The 27,240-nt window shown below is 33.5% G+C and overlaps 1 protein-coding gene across 2 annotated transcripts in view; it reads right to left on the bottom strand.

The window, feature by feature from the left end:
• Positions 1-8,224: 8,224 nt before the first annotated feature.
• Positions 8,225-27,240, bottom strand: part of LOC149790449 (EF-hand domain-containing family member B-like) — a 36,600-nt gene continuing 17,584 nt past the window's right edge. For both annotated transcript variants that reach the window (XM_089972513.1, XM_089972512.1), the window contains exons 7-10: positions 26,896-27,097; positions 22,793-22,981; positions 20,592-20,773; positions 8,225-14,751 (exon numbers count right to left, since the gene is read on the bottom strand). In XM_089972513.1, coding sequence (XP_089828639.1) covers positions 14,572-14,751; positions 20,592-20,773; positions 22,793-22,981; positions 26,896-27,097 — 753 coding nt within the window. In that variant the 3' untranslated portion in view covers positions 8,225-14,571. The remainder of the gene's footprint in view (positions 14,752-20,591; positions 20,774-22,792; positions 22,982-26,895; positions 27,098-27,240) is intronic.

Here is a 27,240-nt window from a genome sequence, read left to right as displayed (position 1 = left end):
GCGACTTCGGACGCTGTTTTAGTCGCTAACGGTTCTGCTTCTTTGTATCTACTGGCAACATCAACTACTGTTAGCGCGTATTTGTATATTTTTCTACGGACAGTATCATGAGGCAGGAATAGTATGTCAGCCTGATGAACTTCATTGGGCACACTAACATCAAAATGTGCAAAGTTGATTTGTCGAGGTGGTGGTAAGTAGATTTGCCATATTGCTTGTTTTGATAGCCAATTTTTGGCAACCTCGCGTGTTACTGATGCCGCGTTGGCGAGTTTATTAATTGCTGAGTTACCTCTCCAGTATCCGATTGGGGAATAATAAATCGCTTGCATTTTTATTTAATTATCCAGCGCCTAATACTAATTTAGATTTCATCGCTGATCTTACTAACCAATTAGCGAGTGACTCCTTAAATGATTTATTTTTTATGGCGCTTAGTGCATGAATTAATTTCACATCCGCGATATGCCTGTCTTGTAGATCTTTACTTCGATAAGCAACATCATGTATGTGACACGCTGCGTCGATAGCGTTTATCGGATACTCTCCCGGTTTTGGTTTAGATTGTTCATCAAGTCTGATATCTAGTCGGGTCCCTGGACCGCAGTAATTGTATCCTGGGAGATGTTTTTCTCCGGGATACTTTGCCCAGGGAGTTCCGGGGAGCTTTCCAAGTTTGGCTGCAATGTCACCTCCGCTAAATTCTCGCTTTTTTTTTGAAATCTAAATTTTTTTGTGCCACATCGCGTACACTTACCAGAAAGTGCTTGTCTGTTATTTTTTGTTGTAATGGTTGTTAGATCATTCGTAGGGGTTCGTGCCTTACACTTCACACAATATAGATCCATAATTATTATTCTTTATATACAAATGGAAATTACAGATTTTTCTGCGACAAAAAAGAAAGAGCCAGTTAAGCATAATTCAGTGCTACCAAACTCTATCCGCGCGATTATAATTGGGCCATCCGGTTCAGGTAAAACACAGCTGTTGCTGAACTTGATAATGAAGTGGATGAAATGGGATAAACTGTATTTGATAGCTCCATCTGTAGATGATCAACGATGCTATAACGTTATAAAAGATTTTAATGGGAGTGCAAGCGCGCTGAGTAAAGACGGTGAGGATGTTGTTGAATTTATCACTGATATCGAAGAAGCCCCCAGCGTCGAGGATCTTGATGAATCAATTAACAACCTAGTAGTGTATGATGATGTTATGTTGGACAAGCAAAAAAATCCCGCAAGAATATTTTCCCGGGGACGTCACAAAAACACTGATGTGATTTATGTTACTCAGCGTTATACACAAATTCCTAAAGTAATCAGGGATAATTGTAATCTTCTTGCGATATTCAATGGAGTTGATACACATACACTGAGAAATATTCATCAAACCTGGTGTGGTGGCGATATGGATTTAAATAAATTTAAAAATTTCTTCAGTCATGCTCAAAGAAAACCTCACGGATTTGTGACAATAAATTTACACGATCCCAGAACAAGATACCGTATTGGACTTGATACACTATTTGCAACATAAAAATGTTTTTCCTTGGAAACTCATTTCCCAGAGCAGCAGAGGGGATGGACCCGACCCATGGATTTTTCAATAACGACCCCGCCACGGAAACTGTTTCAGATTTATTGAAGTAACCCAAGTTGTCAGTGCAAACTCAACGAGTTTGTCCCTGGAAACTCTTCGAGTTTTCGGGGGACATTTTTTTTTGTCCTGTATTCTGAATAGAAGGGTTTATTTCGTCGAAATAAGCCCTCTATCGAGGAATAGTTTCCTGGAGGGGTTTATTGTGCAAAAAGTTTCGGTCTGTACAGCCCCTCTGCTGCTCGCCGTTTGATGTTATATGGTCTCATGGCAAAATGGAAGATCAATGTTAAATTCACCTTGACGGCATATGGTCATTTTTCACAACATAGCATCATACCCTCATGATGACAAACATAATACTATGTTCCCTTGACGCCAGTAACATTTTTACCACCATAGTGACACACTCGACTACGTTTGCTATATTTGTTGTTAAACAGTTTCTCGATAATAATGTTGTTGTTTTTTTAAGATGAGCGAATACTAATTCTTTTCTTGAAAAAAATATATAACAGAATGGCTACCAAAAGATATGAGTTGAGTTACCACTTCACCGTCGGTTTATTCTCATTGATAGTCGTTTAACCTACTTCAAATATATTTCTATATTGACCCAATTTACCGGTAATCAAAGCAGTTTATTCAAGTACTGACGTAGGTTTCACACCCTAAGAATTTATCGGGGATGATCGAGCTCAATCATGGTAGAAATCGTAGCACGGGGGGGGGGGGGGGGGGGGGGGGAGTGTGTGTGTGTGTGAGAGAGAGAAAATCTTACGAAATTTTATTACAATACATAGCAGTTGTTCGACCTCCTGTCCATTTCAATGCATTCTGCTCAATCAGTGACATTTTTGTAAATAGTTGATCAGCAAACCATTCAGTTATGATATGTTGTGGGATAAATTTGACAAAATATTTTACAAGTAAGACTTGTAATATCTGATAGACACAGAGATATCACAGACTGGACAAAAGAATAGAAACTTTTATAGTAAGTTAAGAAAAAAATCAGTACAAGTAGGATTTTTGAAAAAGTAGCTCAACAAAATAGGTATTCTATAGTCTTGTCAAAGAAAGGCTTCCGCTTTAAATGTTTTAAATTAAAATATTGGACATCTAAGAGATTTTAATAATTCACTGATTTTGCGAACTCCCCCGAAACTTACACCTCCGGTGGCCTAGTGGTTAGAGCGTGCGCCTCGGTAGCGGGTTCGAACCCTGGCCGAGTCATACCAAAGACATAAAAATGATACTAACAGCTGCCTCGCTAGGCGCTCAGCATTAAGAGTTTAGTGTTAGGACTGGTTGGCCTGGTGTCAGGATAATGTGACTTGGTGGGACATCATGCTACACGTTTGTGGCATGATGCCCCAGTGCTAGACATCAGTATAAACTGCCACACTGCAGACATCATAGCGATATGACTGAAATTTTTTTACAGCTGCTTAAAAAAATCTAAATTACACACACACACAAAGCTTACATCTAATTTAATTTTCTTTTCATAACTGCTTGGAAATTCTTGCTTAGATATCATCACTACTATAGATTGTTGGTATGTGTCGTTAGAGGGGAAGTACTTGCTGATGACTGCTTCACTCTCGTATTTGCTATTTAAAGCAGACAAGAAGCTTGCCTATCGCTTTGGGCAGACACTGTCGTTTTTACTCAAGCAAACACAGACTATATTAAGACCACAAAAATGTAACCACTTCTTTCACTGGAATTACACTTTCTAGTTCACCGTAAAAGTGTAAACAGTGGTTCAGACTTTTCTGGAAGTAAGCGGTAGTTCAAACTTTTATGAACGTCGTTTTGTGAGTGGTTTGATTGAAACAAACATTGTTCATGAGTAAACAATTTCCTCTTTTGGATGAACCTTGCGCTGACGTTTTCGAGGAGGAAGTGGAGGATGGTAGGGGATGATGTATTTGTTTTGTTTGATTTGGCAATATTGAGAAGTATCCCATATTCAAATCACTAGGGTGAACTTGTGACAATATGTCCCTCAAATATTCAAATATGAGGTATAACAGTTTGATTTGCCGAGGATACTTCTGTTTCAATATATATATATATATATATATATATATATATATATATATATATATATATATATATATATACACACACACACACACACACACACACACACACACACGGTTAGACTATAAACTAAATTATATGTGGCAGTAAAATATTTCAGTTTTATATCTATTTTTAAACTGTGGATATTTCATATGAAATAAAAATTGTCACGACAAACATAGCTGCTTTTGATTTTTTGTTATACCCTGCCCAACAGAGTTGCAGCCCTGGATATTATGTGAAAAGGTTGGATTATCTGTTTTACCCAATTAAGGTATCTTGATTTGTCCATTCACTTTGTTCCACATTGATTCTTGATATATGTAGCTAGCCAAAAGAGTATGAATCCAATATCTGATTGGATGCAGCTGAAAGTTGTGGATCCAATCAGATTACTTGTTACATTACCGGGCAAGATATGAATAATTATTGCTTCTTCTGTTGTTACGAGTCTAGACTCTGACAAAAAGTAACAGTAAAAAGTGAAGACAACAAGCTTTGTAAAATGTAATAAATAATTTATTTTTATAGAATATCAAGTAAAACATGAGAAAAAAAGAACTTACGGTTTTATGAATCAAATCCAAAAATAATCCAAGAATTAAAAAATAGAAGTCCAAGTGATAAAAAGTCTTGAACAAAACTGAGTTTCAATCCTGATGAAATCCAAAATGGAAGATGATGATGTCATTAATAGTCATCGAAGTGCTGCAGTGTCAACAGTCTCTTGTAGAATCACAGAAAATATTATTCCAGTTTTTTAATTCTGTATAAATTTTGATAAGTGTCCTTGTCAAAGAATTAATTTACAGCAATAGTATTTTCAGGGAAAACAATGACCTGAAATTAAATAATTTGAAGAAAATAAAATGATTAGCCCAAACTGGACACAACATAAACACCTTGACGTCTCAAGTGAAAGGCACGACTGACTATTCTCTCTCAATATATCAGTAATAAGTCTAACTAAGACACAAAACAGATTCCCGGGTGGGGATCAACCTTCTAGAAATGGAAGTTTGTTGCATGATAAATATCACGTCGTCCAGATATGGCCTTAATTTAATAATTCTTACTCTGAGAATTAATGAAAAGAATTTTTTTAAAAGTTGTTTACTAAAACTATCACTGGTTCTGAATCGAGGTCAGAAACTAGATACATTGCTTCTATCATTAGGTGTTCACCAACGAAAATTTTAAAAAGGTCAGGTCAAACAGAACTGAACTTAATTCTATAAAAAAAATCAAGTCCAATAAACAATATTACATAACAATAGCATGTAATGGAATAAAATACAAAATTAAAACTAACAAACAAACAATTAAATTAAATCAAATATACATAACACTGTACACAAGGCCAAAGGTCTGTTTCTATGATTGATGTCATTCACATGCAAGTTTTTCTTTCAAGTCAATGCATGTGAATATCATGGAAGTCATCATATTGAATATATAACAGATTAACAAAGTTGTTTCATTGGCCATTTGATTTTGCTTGCCACAGAAGTCATTCTTTTAACTGAAAAAATCTTTGGCTAGCAACTTACAACACTGATTGATGTGAATAGATTACACCCAGGTTAGCAAATGCATGAAGCCTGATGATTTGGGAACCAGTAAGGGTCAGAAAATCAAGGCAAAAGCCTGTTGATTTAGGGATCATTAGGAATCAACTCAATCAAGGTAGAAACAGGTTGATTTGGGATCATTAGGGATCAACTCAATCAAGGTAGAAACAGGTTGATGTGGGATCATTAGGGATCAACTCAATCAAGGTAGAAACAGGTTGATGTAGGATCATTATGGATCAAATAAAGTAGAAGAATGTTGATTTGAGATATTAGGGATCAACTCAGAGTAAAAGCATGTTGATTTTGGATCACTTGGGATCAACTCAATCAGAAGCCTGATTTAGGGATAAGTAGGGATCAACTCGATCAAGATAGAAGTCTGTTGATTTAGGGATCAACTCAATCAAGGTAGAAGCCTGCCATTTTGGGATGGTAGGGATCAACTTAATCAAAGTAGAAACATATTGAATTTTAAGGATTAGTAGGAATCAACCTTTAATCAAGTTATAAGCCTGTTGGCTGTTTTAGATCAGTAGGGATCAACTCAATCAAGGTTAAAACCTGTTGAATTTTTGGAGATCAAGAGGGATCATCCTAGTCAAGCCTTTTGATTTTTGGGGGACCAGCAGATTGAAATTTAAGGTCACTTTCACTTCAAATCATTTAATTTTTATTGGTATTTCATTTTCAATGCATGACCTAATTTCTAGGTGACAGATTTCCACAAAATTTAGTATTTTCCAATCTGCACTAGAAAGCAGTCTCTTATCATTTAATGAAATGTTCACTTCAATTGAGCAATATAGTGTATATCATTATGATCTGATACAGGACACTCTTTTAATCAGGACCAAGCAAACTTAATCTTATGAAACAATATTTTAATCAGGACCAAGCAAACTTAATCTTATGACACTATTTTAATCAGAACCATGCAAATTAAATCTTATTACATACTATTTTAATCAGGACCAAAGGCAAATCAAATCTTATTACATACTATTTTAATCAGGACCAAGCAAATTAAATCTTATGACATTATTTTAATCAGGACCAAGCAAATTTAATCTTATGACACACTATTTTAAGCAGGACCATGCAAATTAAATCTTATGACACATTAATTTAATCAGGACCAAGCAAATTTAATCTTATGACACTATTTTAATCAGGACCATGCAAATTTAATCTTATGACACTATTTTAATTAGGACCATGCAAATTTAATCTTATGACACACTATTTTAATCAGGACCATGCAAATTTAATCTTATGACACACTATTTTAATCAGGACCAAGCAAATTTAATCTTATGACACATTAATTTAATCAGGACCAAGCAAGTTTAATCTTATGACACTATTTTAATCAGGGCCATGCAAATTTAATCTTATGACACACTATTTTAAGCAGGACCAAGCAAATTAAATGTTTTCAAACTGCTAAAAGCTAGACTTATTTAAGTGTAATAGTAATTAGAAAACGGATTCACGGTAAATCATTGCTATTTTACACAATTAAAAAGCATTGGAAAGATAAATCATTCATAGTACAGTTTATCCTTACAGCAGTCTGATCATCTCATGTCTCAGTTAGATCTTGCCTCAGCCATACCTCACTTTGTCTCACATCTGTCATGCACCAGTTTTTTTCACACTTCAGCTATGCCTCAGTAGGCTCATACCTGGCCATGCCTCACTTCTGCTCATACATCAACCATGCCTCATTTTGGCACACACATCAGGCATGCCTCATTTTGGCTCATACTTCAATCATGCTCATTTTGGCTCATACCTTCAACATGCCAGACTTTTGCTCATTGCTCATGCCAGCTCACAACTTGGCCATACTTCAGTTTTGGCCATGCCTTAATTTTCCTCATACCTGCTCACAGGGCCGGCGCCAGACCCGGCCAGACTATCTGGCGCCCTAGGCAAGGTTAGATTCTGGCGCCCCCCCCCCCAAAATATCAATTTCCAAATTTATAAACAATTAAAAAAAATTAAAAATGTGCCCCCATGAAATCAGTGCCCTAGGCGGCTGCCTAGTATGCCTATATGGTAGCTCCGGCCCAGCCTGCTCATCCATCAAATTGACTCAAATGTCAGCCATGCCTTAATGTTCCTCATACCTGCCCATGCATCAAAAAAACTCACATGTCAGCCATGCCTTAATTTTCCTCATACCTGCCCATGCATCAAATTGATTTGCATGTCAGCCATACCTGCCCATGCATCAAATTGACTCACATGTCAGCCATGCCTTAATTTTCCTCATACCTGCCTATGCATCAAATTGACTCACATGTCAGCCATGCCTTAATTTTCCTCATACCTGCCTATGCATCAAATTGACTCACATGTCAGCCATGCCTTAATTTTCCTCATACCTGCCTATGCATCAAATTGACCCACATGTCAGCCATGCATCACTTTGGCTCTTGCTGCAGCCTTATCCTAGTGTTCATACAGACCCTGAAAACCTTTCAAGTGTCTGAATTTTAAAATTACAGAATCAAAGTCTTTAATGTATTTTACAAAATTAATCTGAGTGAACAAGTGCTTGAAAATCCACAAATAAATTAGAGGAAGGTCAAATGTCACTTGTAAAAATCTCTGAAACAGTTGATTATTCGCACTGATATTATGTTTTATGGCCATACCTCCATTTGGGTCATACCTCAGTAATATGGTTATGGGGATGTAAAAATGCCAGATTTTAATTTAATTTTCTTTTTTCATACATGATATAAAATTCTGAGTAAGTTAAACTAAATTCTACTTGCCCAGCAAAATTTTTCACTTGTCTGAGTCAGTTGGAAAATGAAGTTTTCCAACCCTGTATAAATCAGTTTGACTTGTACTTCATCCATACACCAGGATTGCAATTCCATGAGATTTCTATTTTGTATATGTAAGAAACATAAGGTATAATAAAAGCAAGTGACTGATGATTATACAATATTTTCTTTATTAGGGAAACATTTACATGAAATAAGTCATTTCATTTTGATTTGTATCGCAAAAGTACAGTTCATAATGCCTAAAACAAGTTCATCACAAACCTACAAAAATATTTCAAATAAATCCATCATCAGTGTCAAACAACAAAATACATAATGCTGTGTTCTCTTCAAACAAAATATGCAAAAAATATAAAAAAGAGTGAAAAAGCCATATTAATTTAAACTTTAGGTCTTCTTCACTTAAATTAGCAGTGATTATACGAGCAAAGGAAATAACTACCGAACAATCCATTGCTTGAAAAAAATGTTGTTTTCATACTAGCATTCAGTGAAATTGATCCTTCTCTGCACTAATTGTATTATAAAGAAATTTTCCATATAATGCTTTGTCTGTTTAGTTTTAGTTTTTTAAAACTATATTGTTGAATATTCTATGCTGGGATTTAGACAAAAAGGTAATATAAAAATCAATATACATCATTCCTTCATTATAATGCTGTCCATTGGTGGAGGTATACTATCCTATATAATGTGGTATAATGAATGGTATTATATAGTAAAGGAGTGCTATGTGATGTGTTATCATTTTGACCATATAGTATTATAATGGAGGGTCTTACACTGAGGGAATGCTGTACAGTTTTATAATGAATGACTTATAGCAAGGAAGTGCTGTATTGACAGCTAATTTCTAAATATTTTCTTGATTGTTTATTTTATCATTATCTAAGGGTGTGATCCACTACTACAATTTTACGAAAGATATAGTATCAGAGAAAATATCTCAATGTCAACCACACCCATTTATTTCCAAAATAGCTAATTTAACAATCATTCCAAAGATTCCTAATTTTTTATGTCACTATTATGCCACTATAAAATCACAATCATGTCACTATGATGTCTGCATTTTTGGGGCAGATCTACAAAATTATGTTCCTTAAGCTTTCTAACCTCCAAGAATGAAAAAATAATGTTAACATTTCTGAACTTGGCGATTTTCAATGAAACTGTCATATATAAGTTAAACTCCCTTCTACATATATATGTATAAACTATAATTAATATATATATATATATATATATGATTTATATGTGCCAGAGTAAGATTAATATTGTAAAATTACAATGATGCATGCAAATAATATGAACAATTACAACTATCACATGCTAAAAGGAACATCAGTATGTACAACAGTAAATTTGATGCTAAAAATCATTGGAATTATAAGAAAAACAAAGACATATAACTTTTCTGGTTTTGCATAGAATTATGAAGACCAAACTGGTTACCATTTATAACGTGAAAAAAGTCACACTCTGTATGTATTTATGATGCATAATTATGAACTGTATTCAACTTTAATGTGACTCCAAAGGCAAAGGTTTGAAGTTAGGTTTCTGTATAAACCATTAAATGAAAGAGTTTTAATAATCACTGATTGAATGATTGCATAAGCTGAATGAACTTCTTTAGTTAATTTTTCTTTCTTTCTTTGCAGAGACAATTTATGTTTTTAATGCAATATTAAAATTATACACCTATGATGATGCCATCATTTTTTCACAAATGTTTATTCAATGATTTTTCCAACAATTTTTTTTTTTATTTGTATGTTTCATACTTTATATATTTTTTAAATTAAGGCTGTTTAATTAATTTTCCAATATTAATTTAATTCATTTATTATTAATTTGGATGCATGAATATAAAATCAAATCATAAATATATGTAATGAACAAAACTTGCTATTTTTGCATAGGAAAGACAGCATAAATACTGAATAAATCTTTTCCAAAATGATTATATGTTTTAACACAGCTTTAAATTGCAAAAGTCTATTAAAATATATAACCTTGAAAATGTAAAACCATGGTAGATTTGGATAAGCATGTTGTTTTATTCAAGTTTGTATTTGTGCACAAGATTGTTCCATCTCATAATTCACACCACATGACAGATCTTTACAGTTTAATTTTTAAAATTTTGTGTTCTACAAGTAAAAGCTTCCATTGTTTTCAGTTTACAAAAGTAAGATATGCTGTAATTAATTTCAATTTTTTTAATGCTGACAATTTTTAATACATCTGTCTGCAACACCATCATCATCATTATCGTTACCATCATTGACTGCATAGTTATTATACTTGATCTGCATATTTTTCCTGCTGAATGCACAGTTCCATCTTCGACAATGATATTTCAATTTTAGTGAATTTAAATTTGTGTTCATCTGTTTAAAATGTTGACAGCTTGGAATCGTTAATTGTCTGAATCAATATTACTCCAAGAAGGTGAAAACCATTACACAATATTTGTATAGTGATTGAGAGTTCTGACCACAGTAAAATTACAAAGTCTAAGACACAGACCAGAGTAAAATTACAAAGTCTAAGACACAGACCACTGTAAAATTACAAAGTCTAACACACAGACCACTGTAAAATTACAAAGTCTAAGACACAGACTACAGTAAAATTACAAAGTCTAAGACACAGACCACTGTAAAATTACAAAGTCTAAGACACAGACCACTGTAAAATTACAAAGTCTAAGACACAGACCACTGTAAAATTACAAAGTCTAAGACACAGACCACTGTAAAATTACAAAGTCTAAGACACAGACCACTGTAAAATCATGATAATGGTCTACTACATCTCTTTCATTTGCTTACAGTGTTATCATATATGTTTGCTTACAAGTTCATTCCAACTCCAAAACAACTAAGACCCTGATGTGCCATTGCATAATGTGCCAGCAAATCATGGTTTATGTTGTTTCCTCCATGGATTATTCATAATATAACTACATTCACCCAGATGTAGCAGTGCATTATGTAACTGCAGATCTGGGTCTCTGAAGTTTGCAGTTGGACCTGATTTCTAAGCAAATAAGGGTGGCACCTTCTTTTACGTACTTGTACAAATTGAATTTCAATATATTGCATAAGTTTTCACATCATCTCAAAACAATGATCTATAATTTGAGACATAAAAAACTGTTTTAATTATCATTAATTTGGTAAAAGTTTGGCATAAAAACAATCTGTCCAAACTCACCAATACCAAAACAACACAAAATCTAAGTTGTAATACTGAATATTTTTCATGAAAAAAAATTGATTCATTTTGTTTAATACTGCATAGTTAAATGGATTCAATGTTTGATTCTATTTCAAGGAATGTTCTATAATTTTTGCATATGGAAGGTAATACTACAATTTCAAAATACAATGTATGATAATGCTACTGAGAAAATTCTGTCAAATTGAAAATACTGATAAGAACTTTTGATATTGAAATAAAAGAATAATGGGTAATTTTATTTTTGATTTTGTTGTGGATTGTGCTTTACAAGTAAAATACATGTGACTATAAAATAACTAAAATTATTTAATTACATATATACAAGGAATGTAAATGCTGTTCATTATTCCATACAATTTTTTTTACAAACTTATTTTTTTAAAAATCTTAAACTATCCTCTGTATGGCAGAAGAGACAAAAATAATAAAGATTCATGTAACAGAAAGATACCCAGCAAAAATATTGAAAAAAAATATATGATAATAATAATTTGCTTCTGACATTTAGAAACAAATAAAGGTTTCATGGAAAAAACATCAAATTAAAAATTAAACAAACTTTTCACCTCCATAATCCATAGTAATCTTAAATCAGGTTGAATGATGTTTGAATTATGCAGTTAATTAATCAGTGCATACCAGGTATAGTTAAATATTTGGAATTAAATTTCACCAAACAAAAAGGCAAAAAAAATTCTTATGAACATAATTTTTCTATAAAATACTACTGACCATGCTGAAAAAGACAAATTTCTACAAAATTAGTACACTACAAGCCTAATTATTCAAACCTATCAGCAGTCATAAAAATAGTTTTAGATAATCAAACATAACATTGCTCTTGTCTTTTGCAAGATGGCATGAATATAATACGGGATTTCTAGAATGGTTTTTTGTTTTAGAAGACTATGATCATTAATAAAAATCACGTAACCAGGAACCTAGAGGTTCAACATTACACAGGGGATGATTCTACTAGTGTTTACCAAAATTTTGTTTCTGTCTGTACATATTTGAAATGTATGGTGGACATAGTACTGGTTCAGAGTTTTGAAAAATTGTGGATACTAACATTTTTAGATAATTGATGCTGTACTGTGGTCATATAATGCCTAATTTATGGTATTTATAATACTTAAGTGAAAAAAACTAGCTAATTTTGATTTTTTACATGCAAAGTAAAAAAAAGTTTACACAGATTTGGATTTTGATGCTTTCAGAAAAAAAATGTAAAAAGCAAAGTAGTCAACATTTAATACAGTATGTACCAACAAATAAAATAACAATTTTATTGATTGTACTTGAAATTCCAATGTTTATGTTATAGACAAATCAATTTCCTTGATGGTTTCCAAATGTCAAAGTCGTTATATTTGCAATGTGATGGAGATTAAAAATAACAAATCATAACAGATCAAAAATGCAAGTTTGTTAATACTGTTCTGAAAATGAATGCATGAAGTAATCTTGTTACTCTGAATGTAAAAAAACAACATTAATTTTCTTGCCATTCATTTTTAAATTTGAAAAAACAACCCAGTAATAATGGATAATTAAAACTACATGTTTTTATGATATCAAAACAATGCACATATATGATGTGCTAACTTTTTGAAGAGATATTAGAAAGTTTAAGTTAATAAATATTAGCAAGTAATGAATACTTCTTAAATTGTATATGGCCATTAATGCTGGATAGACAATTTCTGTTAAATGAATTATGAATTCAGATTTTTTTCTTCAAAGTAATCATCAATCATAAATCATACAAACTTACAAGATCCCAGTAATAGGAAATAAACCTGATTACCATAAAAACACAAACTTGATTACCATAGAAACAAAAAGACTTGATTACCATGGAAACACATTTCCATGTAAGATTTGGAGATTGTGATACAAGTGGCATGTAATACTGTTTCTTAAATTTATAAAATTGTATTAAAATATCAGGATTAACATTTACCTCTTTTGAAAACTAACAAAACCAATAAAAAAATAAAACAAATACTGGTTGTACATCCTTGTATATTTTGATACAAAACATCAAACTGATTTAGATTAACATGAAATTGGCTTCACATGTTTTGATTTAAATTAACTTATTCTGTTATTAAAGTGTTATTGAAAGATATATAGTTTTTTGTATTTGTACTTAATGGAAAAATGGCAGTTTGGCAACAAACAATTAAGATCCATAAGTAATATAAAATATTACCTCAAGATGTGTTAAATCATAGACTATCTTTATTTTGTATGCATAGTAAATATTCACTTACAAAAAGCATAGACCTGAACCTAACCCCAACTTCATTCAAAAATTTTGCATTTTCCCATCAAACTGAGATTTTTTAATATTTTTTTTCTAAATGCTTGGTTTTGTAACAATGCTTTTTTTGAGAAACATTTGAAATGTATTAGGGATTAAAATAAAATAAATTTTTTAATTTATCTAACAGTCTTGCATTATCTAAGAAATAGTATTTCCTCAAACTTTAACTCTTTCTTACAAAACTGAAATGTGTCCATAACTTAAATTTTAAAACTACCACTATCCCTACATGTGACAAAAATATTGATATCATCTGAAGTATCATAAGAAAGATAAAAAAATGTCAATTTGAGGATACTTTTGCAGAATTTTCCGAAAATTGAGATTTTGCATTATTTGGATCATGATATTTCAGACAATAGTGGGATTTATAAGAAAGGCAGACAAACAAAAAGACGAAAAATAAATCTTTACTTTTAAATAAATGTACACCCAAAAGTCTTTTATTCTTGATAAACCAGTCAAGGAAGTCCTCAAATTTGAGGAAATCCATCATTTTCACTCCAAGATAAACAAGACTGATTTCAGGAAAATGCTGCATGCAATGACTGTATTTGAATCCTTAATGCCTGCTTAATGTTGAGGAGAAATTTTAAAACCATGCACAAGATCTTTGATACAGCTATAAATGTAATGTGTGATCAATAAGCTTCATGGATTGTCTTAGTGAATCCTGTAAAATCTGAAATCAAATTCTTAAAAAGTGCCTTTATCTTTCTGATATATGAGAAAAAAACTTTGAGTCACTAGTATCTGTTTGTAGATTTTGCATGAACATTTCACTCAAAAATTGTAGCTATGACATCTTTCATATAAAGATAAAATTAAATTTTTCTAAAGTTTTACAATCAAGTGGATATCGATTTATCGAAACAATCTTACACTTTCAGAATTATTCTGAACCTATTCACATTTATACTGCTAAGGGGTGTTTCTTTTCTGCCACTTGAACAGCCTGAATTTCATCAAGAATGTTACGGAAAGATTCGACACTGACATGACCCTTCGGATGCTTGGCTGCAGCAGCTCTGTAGAGGTCCTCCATGGTCTGACCTGTCATTTGAACTCCAATTGATGTGAAAATCTCTTTAATCTGAAATAAAAAATATATACCTTATAAGCCCAAAATGCTAAACTGTAACTTCCAATTCTAATTACTAAAAATTACATTATTATTATTAACTATTTATAATCAAACATCATATTAAATAAAATTTTGGTCATTAATTTTTGTGAATTAGGTACATTCATCACTTAATATATTATGATAAAATTTTCATAATTTGCTTGTTTGGAATATGCTTATTATTAATAAACAAATAAATATATTGCCAAAAAGTAAATACTTATTTCATTTTGAAATATTTACAACAGCATCATTTATTTTCATCTGTGGCTGACAAATGACATTTCACAAATAAACTATAAATAATGTCTCCATACACCATTGGTGCACCGACCAGTATGATTCAATTAAAGGGTAAAGTTCACAGTCAGACAGATCCCATAATTCCATAAAATTTTGCCAGAAAAAAAAACAGATACTGATTTGACCTACCATATATACTCAAATTGTAAGTCAAGTCCAACTGCAAACAACACAGAACCTGATTTGCCACTGCATAAAGTGCCAGAAGATCAGGGTTTATATTGTTTGTTCTACTGATTACTCCAAACAAACTGTACAGATTCAGATCTGATGGTGCATTATGCAATGGCACATCTGCATCTGTGTAGTTTGCAGTTGAACTTGACTAATAAGTGACTATATATGGTAAGTGTTATTAACATAAAGCCTTGTAACAAATCTAAGTTCAATCCATTAAGTCCAGAAAAGGTTATCAAGTGGAAATTGAAGGGGACAGTTTCAGGTTAAACAGGGGTCATAACTTCAAAGTATTTTGCCACAAACCATTAAATATCAAATACTCATTGGATTTTGTGGTTCTTGTTATAAAACCTCATATCAAAATTTGATTTTGATCCATAAAGTCATGCAATGTTACTGAGTGAAAACTGAAGGGGAAATTAAACAGGGGCCATAACTCCATGTAATATATGCTGAAAAAAGGTGAAAACAACTTAACATAGGTCTTCTTCATGTAAAAGATCATAATAAATTGTATTTCTATCCATGAAAACTTTTAAAACTTGTTGAGTGAAAAAAACAACTAAAGGACAAGTTCTAGGTCAATCTGGCTATAGTGCCATCCAAATTTTGCCAGAAAATGATGAAAACTGAATCTGACTCAGGTCTTCTTATTGTAAATAATTATGTTCAATATATTTTTTCAGTAACAATAATGACATACCTGATTTTGATCAGGTATTCATAAGTAAATGCAAAACACCTATACACTGGTTCAACATATAGACTTCATGCATAAGGAAGTGTAAAAGACATACATGTACTCTGGTTCAATATTTGGACATCATGCACAAGGAAGTGTAAAACACCCTGTACTCTGGTTCAATATTTAGACATCATGCATAAGGAAGTGTAAAACACCCTATACTGTTCAGACTGAACAAACAAGGAAGTGTAAAAGTCCTATACTATGATTAAATATTTAGCCTATAAACATGAGGAGGAGTAAAACACCCTATACTATTCAGATTGAACACACAAGGAAGTGTAAAACACCTATGCTCTGGTTAAATATTTAGCCCGCAAGCATTAGGTAATGAGAGAGAGAGAGAGAGAGAGAGAGAGGTAGGTTAGCTTTTCATAAACAGGTGAACTTTTCATGCATAAAATGGTGATAAGAAACCAGAGTGATAAGTCAATATTGACTCTGTAGCCTTGAACAAAGATCCACGAAAAGTCTTCTTAAACTTATAAGTTTTGCTCTTTCTCTCTTTATAAAACCTGGCTATTTATACGATGGTTTACGAGCCCAACCATGAATTTTACTTCCCCCCAACTCATATCAATAACAAAGGAACAATAAATCACACTGACAAGTAAAATGTGCTTTAAGGGTTATCCAGTAGATCTGCATTTTACAAAATACGTATGTTCATTATAGACTATTACTGGAATCCCCAGTGAAACTCAACAGGAATTTCTAATGAAATCCAAAAAAGGAATCCCCAATGAAACCATAAACAGAGTCCCCAATGAGACTCATATTAAACAATTCCCAAGAATTCCTGATGATAATCATTACAGGAATACCCACTGAAATGATTATAAAAGACTTCCCAATGAAACCATATCACTAGATTCCACAGTGAAACCCTTAACAGGAATCCCCAATGAAACCCTTAATAGGAATCCCCAATGAAACCCATAATAAGAATCCCCAGTAAAACCCATAATAGATAACAGGAGTCCTCAAAGAAAGCCAAAATAGAAATCCCCAATGAAACCCATAAATTCATAACAATTCCATAACATAAATCCACAATCACAATTTCAATAAAATTATAATAAATTGAGATGGCATTTGTTTTGTCTACTTTATATTTTCACTGCAAATAGGACATCTTACAGTCACCCAAATAAGGACATCTTATAGAGTCACCCAAATAAGGACATCTTACAGAGTCACCCAAATAAGGACATCTTACAGAGTCACCCAAATAAGGACATCTTACAGAGTCACCCAAATAAGGACATCTTACAGAGTCACCCAAATAAGGACATCTTATAGAGTCACCCAAATAAGGACATCTTATAGAGTCACAAAAATAAGGCAAGTCCCAGGGGAAGTTTTATTCAGCAGCTTCTCAATTGTTAGCAATAAACAGTACATGCAAGAGTATTTTGTTTGAAGGAGATCAATTAAATGCACTTATACCACTCATATGTTGTATTTTTCAAATAACATTTTATGTATGCATGTGCAAAAAGCAATTTCATTGTTGAGAGTGCTCGAAGAGACCTGTATGACATGAATATCTACCAAAAAAGGAGCCAATTAATTAAATCATTTAATTGTCGTAATTAAAGTATATTATGTCTCTTGATTGTCATAACAATGGGGGCGCTCACCAGATAATATGTACTTTTGAGAGAGTGACGTATGTAAGGTGAAGTAGTTCACATTTAAAACATGCACAATGGAGAGAATGTTGGCATACCTTTATGCTACATTAATGTAACGTGGATGATATTTCTTTTGGATATTGTACTTTTGGAAATTTTACATGATTTAAGCACACTGCTAACTAAAATGACTGCTCCCTTGTGTTAAAAAATCAGCCTGAATTAGTCTAAAGTACACTATTCACAGCAGCTATTAAAATAGGGAAAATGAATTTTACCAGACAAGACAATACCAGCTTCTGAAAGTGCAATGAATGAATTACCAAATATATAAAATGTAAAAAAAGTTATCAGCTCTTTTTCATACAATTTACCTCTGAAGTTAAGGAAGTGAAAATGACCAAGCAGAGCTAGCACTTTTTTGAAAGGTGCACATCTGAAGTAAGGCCAAGCTGTATACTCTATAACCCATAGTACACCCATCAATCATACACCAAAATAAAGGGAATTAAAGGTTCTTTGCATTATACCTAAGATATACAAGGTCTTTTTTAAATAGCCAGTATAACCAGTGAGGAAAGCCGGGGAAATTCTTTTTCTTTAAAATATGCAAAATACGAAACTGTAGAGCACCACCAATGTTATTTCCTTTAACTGTGATTATTAAAATATAGTATGTCCCTTTAATGTCGTAACTACAGTTTATTATGTCCCTTGATTGTCGTTATTACAGTATATTATGTCCCTTGTTTGTCATAATTACAGTCTATTATGTCCCTTGATTGTCATAAATACAGTATATTCTGTCCCTTGATTATCATAACTACAGTATATTATGTCCCTTACCTGTCATTAGTACTGGTTATTTTGTCCTTGATTGCTATAATTACAGTATATTATGCCTCATGATTGTCATAATTATAATAAATCACAAAAGTTTATCAAACATAACATTTTAGAGAATTTAGCTAACAAAGTAATTTTTACTAATATTTTGTTTTAATTATGGAAATCACATCCTCCAAGAGCAAACCAGACTCCAAACAAGGCAAGTCATGCACAATGACCAGCTCTTTGTACTGATGCATATTGTTTAACAATGTGATGAATGGAACGAACTCTCTGTACATGGTGTTTACTGGCTCTGAGAAAGCCTTCAACAGATTACACCAGGTATTAATGTAGAAGATTTTTTAAAGTATTATGGCATCCAGAGACAATGTTCATTTTTATAAAGGCACTATATGAGGATTTCCAATGCTGACTTTTACAAAACAGCCACAGAAAGTTTTAAGATGGAGAATGGAGTGAAACAAGGCTACTTGGATTATGCATATGAGGTTAGTCTTCTTTCCAGCAATCACCGGGTCACAGAACAGATGACAGTTTCTGGCAGAAAAAGCAAGCAGGTTCAGTCTCAAAATCAACATGAAGAAGACAAAATTCATAAATATCAATCCCAGAGTCAACTAGCCTGTTTTAGTGAACAATAACCCACTCCAGAATTAACTAGTCTGTTACAGTGAACAACAACCCAATCCAGGGTTGACCAGCCTGTTAAAGTGAAGAGCAACCCATTCCTGGGTCAACCAGCCTGTTAAAGTGATGAGCAACCCACTCAAGGGTCAACTAGCTTGTTACAGTGAAGAACAACCCACTCCAGGGGTAACTAGCATGTGACAGTAAAGAGCAATCTGCTTCTGGGTCAACCAGCCTTTGACAATGAAGAACAATCCACTCCAGGATCAACCAGCCTGTTACAGTGAACAACAACAAACTCCTGGGACAACCCACCTGTTACCATGAACAACAACCCACTCCAGGGTCAACCAGCCTGTTACAGTGAACAACAACCAATTGCAATAGGAAGAAAATTTCACCTATGTAGGTAGCATAGTGCAAGAAGATGGCAACTGTGGGAGAGAGGTAAACACACGAATCAGCAAAACAAATCAGGCCTTTGCAGTCTTGTAAAAACTCTGGAGGTCAACAAAGCTAAGCATGGCTATTAAGAATTTAAAAATTAAGTTCTCAGTTTGTTGTTGCATGGTACTGAGTGCTGGACAACAACAACTCCCATTAGAATGAGGATGGAAACATTTCAATGGATGAGCCTCCACAGAATCAGAAGAACTTTTTTAGCCCAAAAACCATCTTGCATGAAGGACTCCAAAGGACAGCTGGAGTGGAAACCATTGCATTCATGATCATATCAGGATGATGGGGATGGCTGGGGCATCTATACAGAATGCCATCTACTGGACTGCCCAGGGAAGCCCTTCAATCAAGACCGCAGGGAAAGAGAAAATGAAGCAGGCCAAAGGAAATATGGTGATGGACAATAGAGAAAGATCAGCACCAAGGGCTGACTAGCAGCAGTGGCTCTTTCAGTGTCACTTCAAACACCATCTAGTGAGTGAGTGAGTGAGTGGGTAAAACCAGATGAATCAAAGAAATACTGATATATACTTAGGTGGACAGTTCTTTAAGTTTGTAATTATGTGCTACCAAATTTGAGGTGTCATGCTATAGTAACGATGTAAAACTAACAAATGAACTTGCTGGTTTGTGTATGTTACTTTAAATAAATGCTCTTATTGACTATTTGTTTCTAAATTTATTTTTAAAAACCTAACTAATTGCAGCTATTTATGTTATACATAGTTCTGACAACAACCGATGATGGAATGAGAAGACCCACACACCATTTTAGCAGTGTCACATAGCTGTTTTACATAGCATAGCACGCAAGCAGCTATTGCCATTCATCAGGAAGAGTAAAACTACTATAAAAAGTTAAACCATTGGCCATCAGTAATTCACTAAAATTTACTGTTAAAAAAAATTCAGCTAAAATTAAAGATGTGATGAATTTATTGATGCTAAAATATAGGGATTTCAGTCAATACATGGGTTTTAATGTCCTTCCAAAATGACAGTACCTCATGCAATGGGCGGGGAATGAGGAAGTCCTTCTCATAAACGCCTCTCTGACTGTACATGGAGGGGTTGACAAGACCGTAAGCATCTGATTCATCCCCGTAATTTTTGGTGTCATCCATTCTACGGATCCTTGGTGCATGCAGATCTGATCTTATTGTTGGAGTACCATAGGTTCTGTAATCTGAGAGAAAACAAACCATGTATCATCAATTCATTCCATGTATATAAAGATCTGTACATATTTTTACACAAGGTAAATTTGCTAATATTCGTGATGTACCAATTTTCCACAGATGTTGTGGCTGCTTCAAACGATAAATCTATCAACATCAACAACAACAAAAAGCATTTTAAAAACAACAGGACCACCCTCCTTAATACATGAATTCAACTACAGACTAAAACATAATTTTTTCTAATTACAAAAACTGATACCAATAAAAGTTAATGAATTCATGGTACATTATGAGTTCAATAAGCCTGTCTATTTAGAATATACAGAAAATGTTTTGGATAAGTGAGAAATACTGTAATTAATTGATTTTTTTTTTGTTGGTATCAAAATGTCAGAAAAAAAACATTTTTTGTTACTCACATTTGTGAATTGGAGTCGGGTTCTGCGTCATTAAACTCCTGGTTTTTAGCAACTTAAAAATCCATTAAAAAATCCATTACAACAGGTATCCCATAAAAATGTTTACTTTATGGTGAACAAATAAACTGACTGCATAGATTCTGCTTCAGAGTTTTATAATTTATACAGGGGTGAATTTCAAAATAATTAAAAAATCCTGAAATTTGACATACAGGGTCATGTATTATTTAAAGTAAAACTAAAATCCAGGAATGCTTATGTTGGAAACTGAATAAGTTTTGTTTAAGAATTCAGAATGAAAATGATGCTGTGGCTATGAAGCTTAGTATCATTATCACTGGGTTCAAATGCAATACTATGAACTTTGAGTGAATGCTCAGTTTAAAAAGCAAAAATGTACATCAAATGTTTGAGATGAAATAAAGTAGTTTAGTCAGTCGCATATTCTTCAAATTTCATCCGCAGAAATGCAAATTATGGTATTTAAATCTCCTTATAAGTATAGTTGTGGGAAAATTCAACTTAAAACAGAGATATGACAAAATACAGAAATCTGGGTATATTTGATGTATTTTTGCTTGTTTGCAAGCTGGATTTATACAGGTGCAGAATAATTCTGAATGATAAAATATGATAAAACCATCAGAAATACAGAGAATTGTTTTTTGATGAAAATACCTGAAAAAAGTCCAAGTATTGGGCAGTTTTCAGTACAACGATAGAAACTCATGCAGATGATGTGTGAGGACATGATTGTTTTAAAAACTGGAGCGTAACCTTAATAAGGACAATACAATTATTTGGAGATCATTACTCTTCATTTTGAAAACTATATTAAATGCTGAAGAACTGGAAACACTATGGCCTCCTCAAATTTACACAAAGTATGAAGATTTATATAAATGTATAGATTGATGCACACACACACACACATGAAGATCTAAGTGGCCAAGTGGTCTAAAGTGCTCACTGTTCCAGATCACTGCCATCTCACCTCTGTCCACATTGATTTGAATCTCAGGTTCAGCTAATGTGGGTATGTGAGAAAGCCTGCCAGTAGCTCCTTGTGGGTCAGTGGTTCTTTCCTGGGTTTTCCAGGGTTCTTTCTCCACCAGTTATACTGGCCACCATGTATAGCCTATCTTGTGCTGAAAATTGTCGTTAAACCATACAACAACAACAAAAACACACACACACACACACCATCTCCACCCTCAACCCCAACTCATAAGGAGCCACCATACTTAAACATTTGGTACTGTGTCCCTGATTATCTCTCACTTTTGGCACCATTTCAAAGCACATTGCTTGGTTAGTGCAACAATGTAATAAAAATGTTACAGCTATAAGATTATCATTTGTAAAAATGGAAGGCTTTAAACTGGCTGCCAGCTGCTAAAGGTAATACTGATTAATGGACACATCCCATACCTTTGCATAATAAATTAAGCTAAAATACAAAACAAAATTGATTTTTGCACCTATTTCTCACAATTTTACGCTTGATGAAATGTAAAGATTCGCACAAATTATCCAAACAAATTTAACCCCATATCATTCCAAACACCTAAATAACCAACACTGTAGAATGCATGTTATTCATACCTTTTGTGGGTATGCCTCCAACAACCGCATTGATCATGCTAGCACTGGTTTTGTGATCTCCGATAGCACTGTCAATCTGCTTCTTAAGACGGCGTGGTGTGCTCTCAGCACTCTGTGGTGACTTTGGTTGAAGATCCTCACTTTTAACCAAAGTGGTGTCCAGCTTTGGTGAATCTTTTGCCACATCTCCTGGAACAGAATATATATATATATATATATATATATATATATATATATATATATATATATATATATATATATATATAAAATTGATAGTTACTAAAGTTGTAAGATTTTTTTTCAAGCAAAGTGATTACAGAATAAGTCAGTAGATCAAATATAAATTTGTTGTCCACAAACTGCAGAATATTTTATATTTTATTCTATCATTCTATGGATACTACAAATTTATTTATAGATGCAATTTTGCCAGATTCTTCTGGCATTATTGTGAAAGAGAGAAATTGTTGCTGTTCTCCAATTTCCTTGATTCATAATAGTCTTTCATGTTTAAATGTGTCATTAAAAATCAATCAATCAATTGATCAATATTGTTTTTTGTAAAAGTGCAAACAAACAAAATTAGTCTCTATCCCAAAAATTAAAAAGCTTTAAAAAAGTTCAAACTGTGCTATAATGTTATGAAACTCTAATTAGGTTATCTACCAACACAAACAAACCTGAATACCAAATTTTGCTTGAATACATCAAGTAGTTTTTGCTAAATATGATATACATTTTTGTAAAAGAAGCCTTCGTCCAAACGGTTTAATGTAGCTGAATCATGGTAGCAAGTCTATATCAAGTAAGTTCAAAAGTGTGAAGAAAAAAACAAAACCAATCAAAATCAAACAACATGACCTCCTTCCGATTTGTTTGCAGCTGGACTCGACTTATAAGTGAGTATAAACAGTACTAAGGCAGAATGTCGTACACCCTCTGAGCATAAACAGTACTTAGGCAGAATGTCATACACCCTATGAGCATAAACAGTACTTAGGCAGAATGTCATACACCCTATGAGCATAAACAGTACTTAGGCAGAATGTCATACACCCTAGGAGTATAAACAGTACTTAGGCAGAATGTCGTACACCCTATGAGCAAGTGCATATCCATTAACTTGACAATATGGATTAAATATACATTTCATATGGGCAAGTAATGTTTATTTATTAAATCTTTGATGAGAAAATTCAGCACAATATGGCAACTCAATACATTAGCCTTCATCATCCAGGAAGAAAATTCCAAGTGGACTGACTCTCAGCAGAACCTGTTAGTCTTCCATATTAACAGTACACAACACCATTCTTACTGCTTGCAGCCCATGGTTCTTGCTGTTTACTTGAAATAATTAATAGAATGAACAGAGCAGACATTAATTTGCTAGACCTTTATGTAATGGCAGGACAAGGTCCATGCTGCTCATTGCTAGTTACATACTGTACATTAGAATAATAGAATCCATCATATGTGTTGGTGTGGGATGGGGAAATCCCACCCGAGAGTCAGAATTTTTGTGGACAAGCACAAGCTTTCCCACCCATAAATTCTGATCCTCATGGTGGGATTTCTAATCACAAAGAGCAGTGTGTAGCAATAGAAAGACAGTGTTTTATTTTAAATCTGAATAATTTTACACAATACAAAAGAAGAAAAAACAAATAATACTTACCCAAAAAATGTGTTGTAAACTATAATTTTTTTGTTCATAAAACAGACAAATCTATCATTTCAATATTTAAACAAAAAAATAGAAGAAAATAGGAGAGAGTCATGATGACATGTACATAATACACCACTCCCTTGATAACTCATGCACATCGGGGTCCAGAAACATCGACCGCACTATAAGTGAGGCGCGAGTTATCAAGGGACCTATAAAATAAGCCCAAAAGCAATAAAGTGATTGACGACATAACGGAAAAATAAGGGGGGGGGTAGCCAGATTATACTGTTGAATACTCACTTTATAATCGTTCTGAGATTAACTGTGAATAAATATCTCTTCATAACGATGTACTTTATTATTTCCTCATAGGACAACATTAATTTCAGGATAAATTACAGTATATTGAGGCGATCATCGAAAACATTATTCCACGTGGTTTCCGTTCGCTTAACATCTGTACTACTTTACACATTGTGTATTACATCACTAATTTTTATGTTGAATTGGATACATTCTAGTTTTATTGTTTGATCCAAATTAGACGTTTTTTATATACAAAAGATCGACTCTTTTCGTGAAACAGTGTCGATCGAACGATAGATAGATATATAGATTTGAATGTGATAGAAGTAAAATGGAAAACAAAAAAAAAACAAGGGTTAATCAGTACTAACATATTTAATTGGTCTACAAATTGAAAACAACGTAAATTAGAACAAGTTAATACTTGCCATTTGTGCCACGCTTGACAAATATCAATTCACTTTTTGAAAAAATCAGTTAAGTTTTTTTTGTGTGTGTTACTCCTTGGTTTCTCTGCCGCCGAGCAAAATCCCTCAGACTTCTCAACTGCATGAGCTTTACATAGTCAACATTTTGGGTCTCCAGCCACCTTATGGCAATATCAAAATATTTGATTGCTTCCTGTGCAAAGGGGTGGGGGGTGCAACATCTGCATCTGCATCACTTTCAACACTTGTGTTACTCCAGTTAGAATTGTCTTCTGCTGGAAATTTGTTCGTTATAGAATTAATTATAGTTTCATATGACATGTATTCGGCTGTGGGGCAATCATTGTCAGCACAAATCCACTCCTCCATATCATCAAGAGAAACGCCCATCTCAGGACCATGAGTCTGTACGAATTTCTCCCAAACATCCTCGGCATTAATGACATCAGTTTCACTGAAACATTCGAATCACTATCATCGTCGTTGTCTCTGTTACTGTTTTGCTTTACGTCAAAGGCAGCTCCAAGACCCTTAATCCAGCACCCCAGGTCTCTTGTAATCGATTTTTTTTTTAATGCAACAAACACTCCCCCAAGTTGTTGATCAAAACAAAGCCGGCATGTACATGTAATTAGGTTCTCACAGAAGTACTCACGGGTTTCGATGTGACGGTCGATTGACTCTTTTCATGTTTTCAATGAACAGAATATGTTGTGATAATAATGTTTACACTGAAATGGAATTAAAGGATTAGAACGTGACTTTCACACAGGAAGACGTTTAATTGGTGTTTATTTCATTCTCTGTTGCCACCTGTTAGCATTTATCAGAAGTTTTCATTGATCGCTATTTTACCAGACTGTAGTATACTGACAACTATTTATCATAAAAACTTACATAATATATGATATCTTTAAACAGAGGTCTCGCTAGGATTTTAAAACTGGGTCTTTCTGCCTCTGAATTCAATCACTAAATATCAGTACATTTTCTCACTCAGCCACCAGTCAAAGCCTTTGAACTAGCCGCCTAGCTGTTGCATCATGTTCTTTTTTTTTTTTTTAATGTACTCTTATAAAATGGCAACAGTACATCAAAGAGTCTTTCAATCACTGAATTCTGTCATTGTAAATATCAGCACAGTTAACTGATCAACACATTTTCCCACAAAGCAGGTGGCTGAAACAGGAGTGGCAAATCTTTGAATTTTCCCGCGCACCTATTACATGTGTACGGAGGACTCCCGCCTCAGTGATTTTCTGCGTCCCAGATCAAAAATTGGCATCCAAATACGTGTAATTAGGCGTTTTCGAGATCTCTGAAATTAATTCTTCTTTAGAACTTGCAAATTTCAAAATATGGATTATATTTTTACAGGCATTAATCACCATTTTCGATGATAAAACGAGCAATGTATCAAGGTTTAATTTATCATTTCTTATCGTAATTTTGTCATGTTCAGCATATTTTAAAAATATTTTAAATACATTTTCTCTGGAAAAAATTGGGAGCCAAGATGGACACCACGTTATAAGCGGGATCGCGAGTTATCCGGGCGTGAGTTATCGAGGGAGCGGTGTAATACCAGAAGTGTCACTTAGTGCACTCATGTGGGTCATGTGTACCCCACATGACTTTCTCATATAGATAAACTGTTATCGTAGGAATTGCGAAAAATATGATTCATTTTAATGTACCTCTATCACTCTTGGGTGGAAAGCCAGATGGCATTTTGTCCTTCCAGTTCAGGAAGTTGGCAAAACGGAGATAGTCGATCTGGCCATCTTTGTTTGCATCACAGTAATCCATCAACTGAACAAGAAGTTCAGGCTCAACTGGCAGTTGAAACTTGGCACAAGCTTCATGTAGCTTTTTAACATCTATTGTGCCAGTATTATCCTAAAACAAAAAAGAAATGAAATTACCAGTCAGAAATTCAATAACAGAGAAACAAATCAGCAAATTAACCAACTAAAGCTCAATGAAATTTTAGTTTTAACATAAAATACAAGTACAAGTAGTTTGCAATTTAACCAGACACA

Source organism: Sinohyriopsis cumingii, chromosome 10 (genome assembly GCF_028554795.1).
Source record: "Sinohyriopsis cumingii isolate HCF-2022 chromosome 10, ASM2855479v2, whole genome shotgun sequence".
NCBI lineage: Eukaryota > Metazoa > Mollusca > Bivalvia > Unionida > Unionidae > Sinohyriopsis > Sinohyriopsis cumingii.
Note: the sequence above shows the minus strand (reverse complement) of the source record. Positions and strands in the feature narration are given on the sequence as shown.